The 13,226-nt window shown below is 40.4% G+C and overlaps 1 protein-coding gene across 3 annotated transcripts in view; it reads right to left on the bottom strand.

The window, feature by feature from the left end:
- LOC120519113 (transmembrane protein 87A-like) overlaps positions 1-13,226 on the bottom strand; it is a 117,439-nt gene that overhangs the window by 82,738 nt on the left and 21,475 nt on the right. For all 3 annotated transcript variants that reach the window (XM_039742224.1, XM_039742225.1, XM_039742223.1), the window contains exons 2-4: positions 8,080-8,143; positions 3,217-3,314; positions 2,352-2,468 (exon numbers count right to left, since the gene is read on the bottom strand). In XM_039742224.1, the coding sequence (XP_039598158.1) occupies positions 2,352-2,468; positions 3,217-3,314; positions 8,080-8,143 (279 nt within the window). The remainder of the gene's footprint in view (positions 1-2,351; positions 2,469-3,216; positions 3,315-8,079; positions 8,144-13,226) is intronic.

The following is a 13,226-nucleotide window of genomic DNA, read 5'->3' as shown; positions in this document are numbered from 1 at the left end:
GTGATCAAAACTCGCTTATATCCCGTCCTCTCATTAAACTTGTATCCTGCATTACCTGTGGGCATGAGAAACGCCAGTGGCAGCCTGTCTATGAACTTAATTTAAAGTTTAGGTTTACACCTTGCTTTCTTTCCGAAGTAGCAGCACTCATGAATTTGGTAGTATATGTCACTCGCTCGCTTCTTATTGTTTCGCTGCCTTCTCAATTATATAATGCATGTTTTCTTCAGCTCTTTTTGGAGGTCTTCCTTGTTTTCTACGCACTGCGTTGACAGTCAGTTCACGTGATTACGTGGAAGGCGTGATGATGTCACACGAAACTCCGCCCCCCACGGCTTTTGAGCTCAACTCCATTACAGTAAATGGAGAAAAATACCTTCCAGTTATGACCATTACGCGTAGAATTTCAAAATGAAAACTGCCCAACTTTTGTAAGTAAGCTGTAAGGAATGAGCCTGCCAAAATTCAGCCTTCTACCTACACGGGAAGTTGGAGAATTAGTGATGAGTCAGTGAGTGAGTGAGTGAGTGAGTGAGTGAGGGCTTTGCCTTTTATTAGTATAAATACACTTTATAAAGTGGCACAGGTTGTGCAATATTATAACTATAGAAACAACAACAACAACATTTATTTATATAGCACATTTTCATACAAAAAATGTAGCTCAAAGTTTACAATTAGGCGATTGTACTTGTAAGTACAAACAGTTCTACCAGGAGCACTTGATGGGCCGATTAATTGCGTTTATAGTTCTTGGGATGAAACTGTTTCTCAACCGCGAGGTCAGTACAGGAAAGGCTCTGAAGCGTTTGCCGTATGAGAGCAGTTCAACAGACAGCATGGCTGAGGCAGCGTGTGCTTGATGCTGTATACCGATAATTCTCTTTCCGATAACTGCTGTAGAGCTGTGATTCCACACTCAGATACAGTGATATAAATACTCCCAAGCAGTGCAGTGAGAGTGATATGAAAAATGATTATCCGCTGTGGTAACCCCTAACGGGAGCTTCTGAAAGAAGAAGAAGAAGATGGTGCAGTGAGAGTAACAATGCTAAAGCAGCTATGGTATTTGGAATAGTTTGGCCATTCCATGGAACCATTATATTGTTACAGGTTAATTACAATCAGATGCCTTAAACTAATAAACAATATGCGGTTAATTTCAGTGTATACGATAAAGCCGCGTCAGGGATGTAGATCTAAAAAAAGATCCCCACTGGAACAAAAGCACTGCTTTGACGCTGGGTGCCAACAGTTTGCAAAACCGAGTGGAGAACTTGCGTACGCCAAGGACTGAGCTAGCGTGAAAATGTGCGTGGCTTTACGCTAAGTTTAGGATTTATACATCGCGATTTGAGCGTGGGAACAGGAGTACGCAACATTTTTATGCGTACGCACTGTTTATAGATGAGGCCCCTGGTCTGATGAATCACATCTTCTTTTAGATCACGTAGACCCCCGGGTGCATGTGCGTCTCTCTGGGGAAGAGATGGCAACAAGCTGTCATATGGTAAGAAGGCAAGGCGGTAGAGGCAGTGTGATATCCTGGGCAGTGCTCTGCTTGGGAACTTTGGGTCCTGAAATTAATAGGGATGCGACTTTGACACTGACAACCCACCTAAAAGACTACTGCAGACCATATACATCCTTTCATGTCAGCAGGATAATGTGCCACACTGCAAAAAATGTTCAGGGTGTTGACGTGGTCTCCAGATTCCTCAGATCTCAATCTAATCAAGAATCTGTGTGATGTGCTGGAAAAACAAGTCCAGCCTAAGGAGGCTCCACCTTGCAAATTACAGGACTTAAAGGATCTGCTGCTAATGTTATGGTGCCACAGGACACCTTCAGAGGTCTTACGGACTCCATGCCTTAATGGGCCAGTGCTATTTTGGTGACACAAGGGGGCCTACACAGTATTAGGCAGGTGGTTTTAATGTTGTGGTCGACAGTGCCTGACAGTTTGAAATGGTGTGTATTTATATATGCACTAACAGAATAATCTACAAAAAAAATAAAGTAATAATAGGTATATATGCTCCAATAAAACAAACACATAGGAGAGAAAAAAAGCTATTTTTCTTTGCATTTGTGACTGAAAAAGAACAAGACCTCTTTAGAAATATATCCTTACCAAAACTTTGCAAAAAAAAGTAATAAGAGCTGTAGCTAAGTAGATCAAGTGTAACTGCTACCAAAAAAGAGCTGTAATCCAAATACTACATGGAAGCACCACATACAATTTCAAACAAAACAAGACTGCAAAGATGTGTAAGAAACCAGACTTATCCTCCTGATTCATTAAAAAAGGTGTTGCAGGCTTATTAAAAAGTTCAGGAGCTTATAGTTACCCTTGCTTTGAAGAGCTCTGAACAGCTTTTGACAGCCATGTAACCTTGGCTATAGAAGCCATTCCATCCTGTCTTCACCACTGTATCTGTACCAAATTTCAGCAATGCTTGTTTATCCTGTGAGAAAATACCTGTGGTTAGACATAAATTGAAGAAAACACAAAATGCAGTTCACTTAATCCAAAATACAGTGTCATAGTGAGCAAATATGCCGACATACGCTTAAAAGAAATAACATACAGAAAATTAAGGAAGTAAGGCAATGAAATAGCGTGTAACATTGTGCTGTAACACTTGAAAGAGTACCACAGTATGACTTACTGGAAAAGTCAACTTTTGTGTTTTACACTTGTTTTCATCTACCAAAGTAAACAAAGTATTGATAATATTTAATGTTGATCAGTGAAAATTGTCAAAACCAAAACTTCGCTAGAGACCTAGTTCTATAAATATTTTCCTGGAAATTCGCTGGGCAGCTGGCTTAGGCAAACATTCAAAGCGCCCAATGATGCTTTGGGGGTCCCAGCATGACATCACAGAGCTGTAGCAGGCATGAGCACAACTTTCCCACATGCCCACTGTAAGAATGTTGCCGAAGTTAAGACCTGTGGTTTACAGTTTAAGTATAAAAGTACACTTTAATATAGGACACAAGACTTCTATGTGTCTCGTTATGCAGGAGATTACTGCAAAAAGCTTTTTAAAGGTATGAAGAAAAAAACAATTCTGGCATCAGCCAATCAAATAACATGAAATTGGTATTGGCCTTAAAAAACCTGATATTATATTTGTTAAATGATAATTTATTCAAGATCTGTTTGAAGGGAAATGTGATATAGAAACAAACTAAAAGGAATCTACTTACTGCTATATTGAAGACCTCATTGTAGCACAAGGAGGAGCGAAGGTACCAACTAATATTGAAACCCAGCTCTGGGCTGCATGACTTTTCATCACCGCTAACTGTAAAGTAAACAAATGAGAATTTTCAAACAGTATTCGGGAGCAACAATATAGAAGTGGTATTTAAAACAGGAAAAACAATTTGTAGAGCAGTTTCATGTATAGGGTTCAACTTCACATTCCAAAAACTGTTACAAAATTTGGGTCAAATAGTAGAAAATAAAGTGCCATGTTAGAGACCAAAAAAAACGAGGACACATTCAGACTATATACACACACACAGTGCCCTCCATAATTTTGGAGATGATGCTTACCTTTGGTCCACAGTTTAAAATTACATATCATACAATTCAGACATGATTAAAGTGCACATGGAATACTTTCATTTAAGGGGACTTGTATAAATTTCAGTCACACCATGTAGAAATGACAACAGTTTTTCCACATGTTCCACCGTTTGTGTGATTCCTCAGATGCTTCATAAGATACCTTGGCTTGCTACTACCCTTTGAAGTAAGTAGTTGCCACTGTTAAACATGAGGACAAGAGCTGTGCCACTGAAAGTCAAAAATGCCATTATGAGGCTTATAAACAAGAATACAACCTTTAGAGATGTAAGTAAAACCTTAGGATGGCCTAAATCAACTGTTTGGAATATCATTAAGAAGAAAGAATGCACTGGTGATGACAGCAGAATCTTTACTACGGTAAAGCAAAAGCTCAAAGCGCATGTCCGAGAGATAAGAAACAGTCTTCAGGAGGCCAATGTGTGTGTGTGTCAAAGATGACTATAGGCAGAAGACTTCATCAATAGAAATACAGAGGCCAAACGACAAGATGCAGACCATTAGTTAGCCAAAAAACAGGATAGCCAGATTACAGTTTGAGAAAATTGACTTCAAAGAGTCTGCAAATTCTGAAAAAAGGCATTGTGTACAGAATCTGCATCAGAGTGATGGTAGGAACAAAGTGTAGAGACGAAGAGGTCCAACAAAGATCCAAAGCAGACTACCTCATCTGTTAAATATGGTGCTGGGGTTATTATAGCTTGGGCATGTATGGCTGCCACAGGTCTTACCACACATCTCTTGATTGATGATGGAACTGCTGATGGCAGTGGCACAATGAATTCTGAGGTGGATAGAAACATCTGATCTGCTCCAGTAAATGCCTCAAAACTCACTGGGTACCGCTTCATCCCACAACATGATAATGAGCCAAAATGTACTGCTGAGGCAACACAGAAGTTTTTCAAAGCTAAAAAACAGAAAATTCTTGAATGGCAAGCCATTCATCTGATTTTTAGTCCAACTGAGCGGGCCTTCCATATGCTGAAGAGAAAAATTAATGGGACGAGCCCCCAAAACAAGCAGCAGCTGAAGATTGCTGCATGAGAGGCTTGGCAGAGCATCACCAGGTAAGATCCTCAGGATCTGCTGATGTTTGTGAATCTCAGACTTCAAGCAGTCATTGCATGCAAGAGATACGCGAGAAAGTCCTAATTATGACAACAGCTTTAATATACCTGCCATTGCTGTGTCCCAAACATTACAGTGCCCTGAAATGAGGGAAGCCATGTAGAAAAAGTGGTGTGTGACCAAAATCTATACAAATTCCCTCTCAAAGAACCCTGCAATATGCATGTTAAGTCACATTTGAATTGTTTGGTTTGTAATTTTAAACTCCGGAACAGAGGGGGAAAATCAAGGACATTTACCACAAACGTTATGGAGGGCACAGTATACATACACAAACACTAACACACACACACACACACACACACACACACACGTATACAGTGGGTAACCCCCCTTCAAAATATTCACATTTAGTTGCTCTGCAGCCTTAAATGAAGACACACACAAAAAATATTTCTCCACCTGTATTTACTCAATGCAACTTATAACATCCAAGTAAAAGGTAAAATAGCAACAGTTCAGGAAAAAATGAAACGCTAAAATCACAGAGATGGTTAAAGGTTCACCCACTCTGTGTCAGTATTTAAAATGATTTTGTGGAACCCACTTTTGTTTCGATTACAGCCATGTGTCTAATGAGATTCTTCTCTGTCAACTTTGCACACCTGGACTGTGGAATATTTGCCCACTCTTCTTAACAGAACTGTTCAAGCTCAGTTAGATTAGATGGTGACCATTAGTGAACTGCAAACTTCAAATCATTAAACAGATTTTCAAACAGGTTTAAGTCTGGGCTCTGAATAGGCCATGCAAGCACATTCACCTTTTTCTGTTTCAATCAGTGTGTGGTCAACTTTGCTGTATGTTTAGGGTTATTGTGATGCTAGCAGCTGAAACTTGTTCTCATTGACAACTTTCTGGCAGAGGGGAAAAGTTATTCCACAAGAATTTTATAATATTGTGCCCCATCCATTTTTCTTTCTAGCTTGACAAATGCCCCAGTCCCTGCTGTAGAGAAACACCCCCACAACAGGGTGTTACCACCTCCATGCTTTGCTGTAGGTATGGCATGTTGTTTGGGTGGTAAGCTGTATTGGTTTTCTGCCAGATATACTGTTTGGCATTGAGGCCAAATAGTTCGATTTTGGTCTCATCTGACGAGAACATGTTTTTTTGCATTTGGCCTCAGAATCTTTGAGGTGCATTTTGGCAAAGCTCAATCAAGACATGATGTGGACTTTCTTGAGGAGTGACTTTTTCTTGAAACCTTCCCATACAAGCCACATTTGTAGACCATTTCTGATATTGTTGTCACATGCACACAATGATCACTCTGCCAAAAATTCCTGTAATTACTTCAAAGTTGCCATAAGCCTCTTAGTAGCCTCTCTGACCAGTCTCCTCCTCGTTCTTTCATCCAGTTCGGAGGGACAGCCTGATCTTGGAAGGGTCCTAGTACAGGTAAAATTCCGTTACAACGAATATCTTTACAACAAAGTATTTTTATGGTCCTGGCAGATGCTCCATATGACACGAGTCTATAAAAATCTCATTACTACGAAGTAAATTCAGCAGGTACTTTCATTACAACGAAGTGCCCAAAAGACCTTGAAATGCCTGAATGAATCATCCACTGAGCAGCTAGATCTGTGGCCGCAGCTCAGTTGTGCACAACAATCCCCCAAACAGAAACATTGTAATTTTTTTTTCTTTTGTTGAACTTTCTTGTACTGTTTCCTGCAGTTTTCAGTGATACCTTTTGCTTATTGCTTGTCAACATTTGAAAAACATCCATCGGAATTTAACTCATTGTCACCCTCCTATAGAAATGGCAGACACGAAAAAACGATAACAGTTCATATTAGAAAAAAAAAACAACACATTTTTGCAGCTCTCGATTGCGGCAAAAAGAAAAAAGATGTTGCCAGTGAATTTGGAATTTCCCCATCGACACTGTCAACTTTCGAGCAAAAAAAGAAGAAAAATCTCAGGTTGCAAATGTATGTGCATTTTAAGATTTCCAAAAAGCAGTTATGATGTGGTTCAAGAAACATTCCTATTAATGTGGCACTCATTCAAGAAAATTTGAGGTTTATAAACTCTCTTGGGACCATCCCCAACTAGACAGCATGCCGAGGAGCATCCTGAAGTCCGATTTCTGCGTCTATGGAAGTCTGTTTATCTGTTGCCGGGGCAACAGCAGGCTCAAAGCTATGCTGTGTCACTCCGCCAAAGCAAACAGAAAAGATATCGATGGGTTATGCAAGGAACATTGTAAATGCAGGTAACAGAATTACTTGATCACTGATCTGGCCACGACCCTGCCCGACTGCTGTGTCTGTGTATAGCAGAGTGGCAGATCACGCTACAATAAATAAGTGTGCCGTTCCTGTTTCAAGCTGATTAAAGCTGGTTTTGCTAAAGTATTGAGACTAAGCCTTGTGTTTAGGGGTGCAAGACAGGGACATATAGCGCAACCCGATCTTTTATGATTTGCTTCTGTGTCGCTTCACTGCAGCGCTATGAGCCTGTTGTTGACCTACCCTGGCAACAAACAAACAATCTTCTACAGACGCTGCAATCGCGCTTCAGGATGCAATTCAGCGTGTCGTTCCAATTCAGAGACCTCACAATATGAAGAAGAAAAGGATGATTCTGCTCCTGATTGATAACTGTGCTGCCCACAACATGCTTCCACATTTAGATAATGTTCGCGTTGAATTCCTCCCACCCAATTGCACAGCAGTGCTTCAGCCATTGGATTTAGGCATCATTCGCACGCTGAAAGTGTATTATCGCAAGGAAATGCTGAGAAAAATTCTCATCAGCATAACTTGTAGGCAAGAGGAGATTAAAATTAATGCGAAAGAAGCCATTGAAATGATTGCAACCTGGGTGCAAGTTAAAGAAAGCACTATAGAAACAAATACAGAATCCCGTAATATTTTTTAGGTCCCTGGGAGTTCATTGTAACAGAATTTTACCTGTAGTACCAACACTTTCCACTTCTTGACTGTGCTCCTATAGATTGGTAAAGCCTTTGAATTTTTTTTTTTTTTACCATCTCCTGATTTGTGCCCGAGATCTTTATCCTGGAGATCTTTTGACATCTTTTTTCTGAGTTGTTGCTATTTTACCTTTAACTTGGATGTTATACTATGCATTGAGTAAATACAGATGGAGAAATATTTTTTGTGTGCGTCTTCATTTCGGGTTGCAAAGCAACACAATTTGAATATTTTGAAGGGGGGAGTAATTATTTTATATACCCACTGTATGTATGTGGTAGACTGGCACCCAATCTAATACTTTAGGCCTCTCAGACCTTCTAGTCAGGCAAAATTCTGAAAACAAAAAAACACAACAATATACAGAATGAAACAAAACTCACACAGGTCCATACTTACACTTGATATAGATGGTGGTGTTGCGGTAAAGGGTTTTACGGAAGACGCCATGGTGATCACCAGTCTGAAAAGATAACAAGAATGAATGAATGAATAAATAAATAAATAAAGCTGTCTGGTGGGTTCATTTTTAAATTATCATGTAATACTTTTAGCAAATTTAACCATTCTATTTCTGGTTTCCAACATCTGTTTAACTGCTTTCATGCAAGTGTCATGCATTCACAGACAGGGCAGCAGGCTAAAACAGTGATTTTACTGCTATAGCTTCACAGCTCCCGAGTTCAAGTGCCAGGCTCAATACTGTCTTTACAAAGTCTGTATGTTCCACCTATGTCTGTAAGCATTTTTATTGCAATTGTTTCTGTTTATCTTTTACTTCTTAAAAATGTGCATGCAGGTCATTGATTGCAAATTGGCAGTTGCGGGAAGATGCGAGTGAGTGCACCTTGGTGCTGGTTTCTGCTTTATGTGTGATGCTGATGATCGTTGTGTACTAAATAAGCAGGTTGGAAAAATAAATGAATGTGGTTTTTAATATACAGTAAATACTTCTATAGTATAGGCATATATCAACTTTGTAAGCATGGAGTATGTCATAAGAAACCCTTGGATTCAAAATAGGCAAGGTCAATGTGTTACTTTTTTTTTTTTTTTAATATTTATAAGGGTTAACTATGCAAAAAATCAAAGTTTTGGCCACTGTAAACCACAAAGAATGAATCTTCTCTTCTGCAGGTATGAACTCTACAATCAGCACCTTGGGGTTTGTGTGCTGCATGGTTCTTTAATGTTGCCTTGTCTGGAGCCTTTTGATTTTTTTGTTGTTGCACTCATTGTACACTGCTCTAAGAGTAAGGCCCAGATAAAGTCCAATCCAAAATGGAATCCCATGACCATACATACACAGATCCTTTGCTTAGGTAAGGGATAACAGCACCTGCCTCAACAGTTAGATTTGAAGGTGGCATTCAGTGGCATGGGCCTGGAAGATAGAAACATACCCACACTGCTTAGGTCACCTGTCTTGATAAGCGTGTGTGGCACAGATCCATAATCCAAGCATTTTCTGTACCATCTATTTAATGGCAGTTGTCCTGCCAGAATAGCAAAAGTAATTCATGCATGATCGTGTTTAAAGCAACAGCAAGAGGAATGAGAGTGGTAAGACAATGCAGGACTATACAGAAGCCGTGTATGGTTATGTTGTAGTGTGTAGTAGACCCTTTACTATTGGCAAATCAATGAAGGGGGGGGGGGGGGGGTTTATTTCCAGTTAACCTTTTTCATTTCTTCAGGCAGGAGTCTAATTATTACTGCAACTTGCTTAAATCAGACACCCAAAACGGCACTATCCAGCTGCCACTTGTCTTTTTTCATCTTAACTCTTTTAGGGCGGATGTCGTTGAGGGCGCATGTCGACAAAAGTCAACATCCAGGGGTAGAGGGTGACAATCAGCTGTTAATGTCGACTAAACTCAATGTTACGTTGCAGGCATTCCCTCTCTGCTTGGAGGAATGTTAGACTCATTGACTCGGCACCTAATCCTTGCGTGTGCATGAATTACGAAATGTAAACAAATGTAAACAAAGGCAAGATGGCATCGACATCTCACGAGGGAGCGAAGTGAGTGCAGAAAAGAAAATGATGAGCAGATGATGTTTTGTGCATTATCGCGGAGTCGGACTCTGATATTTCAGAATCTGATTTTGTTGAGAGTGATCAGAAGATCGAGCAAGAGAGTGAAGAACTGGCATCAGCTGATCAGACACCAGCCGAATCCGCCTTAGCTGATCAGCTGCCAGCTGAGCGCATTCATGCAGCCGATGCATCAATGGCAAGGCTTGTATGGGAGGAATACTCAGACATTGATCCGTGGGAGCCAAACTGGCTACCAGACTTCACAGGACAGCATGACTTGCTGTTAGACACGACAGATTTTTTCATTTTTATTACTATTTAATTTAATATTGTTTCTTTGTATCAGTATACTGCTGCTGGATTATGTGAATTTCCCCTTGGGATTAATAAAGTATCTATCTATCTATCTAGATTAGCAGCCGCTGGAATACTTCAGTCTGTTTTTTCCTGAGGCTGCTTTTCAGCTACTATCAGATGAGACAAACAGGTATGCAGAGCAATTTGTTGAATATCGGGCTGTGCTTGCACCGCATTTTCGTTTTTCAAAGTGGAAACCCAAAACAAAAGACAAGATGAAGGGCTTTGTGGCATTACAAATAGAGATGGGACTAGACTGGTGATATAACTTCAGGGAGCATTGGTCCAAACGTGCTTTGGACAGGTTATGCCACGTGACGGGTATGTGCTGCTGCAGTTTTACTCACTTCTGTGAGAATGAGAAGCAGATCCCAAGGGGTGAGCCAGGCTATAACCCCATGTATAAAGTTCAGCCCCTGTTTGACATTGTAGAGCCAACATATAAACAATTTTATCAGCCTGGCCGTGATTTGTCTGTAGATGAATCTATGATAAAATACAAGGGAAGCCTTTTTTCTGGCGGTATATGCCAGACAAGCCCACAAAGTATGGCATAAAGGATTTTGTACTGGCAGAAACAAACACTGATTTCTGCCTAAATGTAATTACATATACAGGAAAGTACTCCTTTCAAAGAGAAAACTATCCCTTGACAATCAGGTTGTGCTGGAGTTGCTTCAGGGCTATGAACATTTGGGTCATGTTGTGTACATGGACAATTTTTATACATACCCATAATTGTTCATGGAGCTACAGAGCAGGGGAATTGGAGCTTGTGGCACAGTGAGGGTGAAGAGGAGACACGTGCCTTCACAGTTGAAGCCAGACAGGCTGAAGATGAAAAGAGGTGACAATACGGTTTTCATGCGGGTGGAAAACTTGGTGGCAGTGGCAGGGCATGATGTCAAATGGGTGACTTGTCTCTCTATAGTACACACTGACAATATATGTGAGAAAGTTATTCCTTAAAAGGGAAACCCAGAAGGTAGGAAGCTGGACAAGCCAGTTGCACTTGAGGAGTATAACTGTAAAATGGCTGGAGTTGATTGACTGGATCAAATGCTGGGATCATATGCTTACGTCCATAATTCCACCAAATGGTACCACATGACACATGCGTGAGATTGCACTTACAAATGGCTATATATTGTTCAAGCAGGCAAACAGTGACAGCACTATGACTGCAGCAGATTTCCGCAAGAAGGTGGTTGATAGTTTGCTGGCAGAGTATGTTTCAGTGCCTTTGGCAAAGCAAGTAAGGCCATCAGAAAAAGCAGTGCCAGACAGGCTGACTGAGCGCCACTTTCCTGCAACATATGAGGACAAAAATACAAACCTGATTATGTTGTATGCAGCAACAGACAACTGAAAAGGAGGCACCAGTGCAACATGTATTTATTGTAAGCAGTGCAATGTGGCAATGCATGCAATTGGCTGCTTTGAGCGATATCATACTTTACAGGACTTTGGCTGGGTAACATGTATGTTATATATACTGTATATGAAATCATATAGTATGCAGGCATATACAACATGCAAGACAGACATTTGTCAAAAATAAATATTTTTTGTTGATTTGATGTGTTATAACCCATTGTTTTATGTTCTTTTTTTAAAAAAAGTTAGTTTTTAGAAAAATACTCAGCCCTGGGAGAAAAGAAACAAAAAAAAAATAGCCCTAAAAGAGTTAAACAAACCTGGTCTTCTAAATGTACACAACAAGGCAGACTTAGGCCAGGTTTACACTTCATGTGACACAACACATGCTCCAGTGGACTCTCCTGCTATGCAAGCGTTGAACTGTTTATACTTGCACGTACTTTACGTAAATCTGGAAGAATCCACCAGGTGGCAGTGTGAGATCATGGCGAGAACAGGTTTGGCTTCTCTTTCGGCCTATTTCCCACTTACCTTTCCTGTCAAAAGCTCTTGAGCGTGTTGTAGCCTCCCAGCTCACCAATTACTTAACCACTAATAACTTGATGGAACCCTTTCAGTCTGGTTTCAGTGCGCGGCACAGCTGTGAAACTGCTCTGCTACAGATAACCAATGATTTGCTTATGGCAGCAGACTCTGGACAAACCAGCATATTAATTCTATTAGACCTCAGTGCAGCATTTGACACTGTCAGACATGACATTCTACTGTCCAGAATGGAGAACATGCTGGGTATCTCTGGCACTGCCCTCCAGTGGTTCAAGTCCTATCTTAATGATAGGTAAGAGTTTGTTAGTCTTGGCAACAGCAGATCCAACTCGGCGCCAGTCACACAAGGAGTTCCTCAGGGCTCTGTCCTTGGCCCTCTTCTCTTCTGTATTTATATGCTTCCCCTTGGCCATATTATTTCCAGCTATGGACTGGGCTATCATTTTTATGCAGATAATACTTAACTCTACTTCAATGTTAAAAGTGCAACTTCATCAGTGCTTTCTCAGCTCACAACCTGCCTTAGTGAAATTAAAACCTGGATGGAGCAGAACTCTAACACTAGAATTACCACAGCCTATGAAAAAACTCGTAGATCTGTCCCACCTTAAATCGCTTCTTAAATCCGTTCACACCTCTCCTCCAGCGTCTCCAAATAAATAACATTAGTGCTATACCGCGTCTTTATGTGATCCAATTTTTCACATAAAGACACACTATAGCTCAAATTCTATTTGGAGACGCGCTACAGCTCGAATGTTATTTATGTAGGGAAGAAAGTACAGTGTCAGGTGCTCATTCAGTGTAATAGGAACCATAGCATAGAGAGGTGTGTACACTGCAACAAGTACACATGTCGTAAATGGAGGAAGGGCTGTCCTTGGGTGTGTTGGAACTGTTAATATTTGAATGTGATGATTTTATACAGCATGGATCGGAAATCATCAGTTCTTAGCAATGCACCACGCAAGCTGTCGTATCAACCGCCTACTGTAACTTACTTTTTTTTTTCTTCGGTTATAGTCTTGAATAAAAGTACACTTGTTTTGTTATACTTGTACACCAACATATGTTCCTGTGTTTGAGCGACATGGGCATGCTCAAAAAATACATGTGTAATGCCACGAAAACTGCATGTAGACATTTCAGATCACAAGCATTGGTACGAGAATGTATCGTGATACACTGGAGAGCTATAGCGTGTCTTTATGTGAAAACAGCA

This window comes from Polypterus senegalus, chromosome 18 (assembly GCF_016835505.1).
Source record: "Polypterus senegalus isolate Bchr_013 chromosome 18, ASM1683550v1, whole genome shotgun sequence".
NCBI classification, from domain to species: Eukaryota; Metazoa; Chordata; class Cladistia; order Polypteriformes; family Polypteridae; genus Polypterus; species Polypterus senegalus.
The sequence above is the reverse complement of the archived record's forward strand: the minus strand, read 5'-3'. Positions and strand labels throughout refer to the sequence as shown.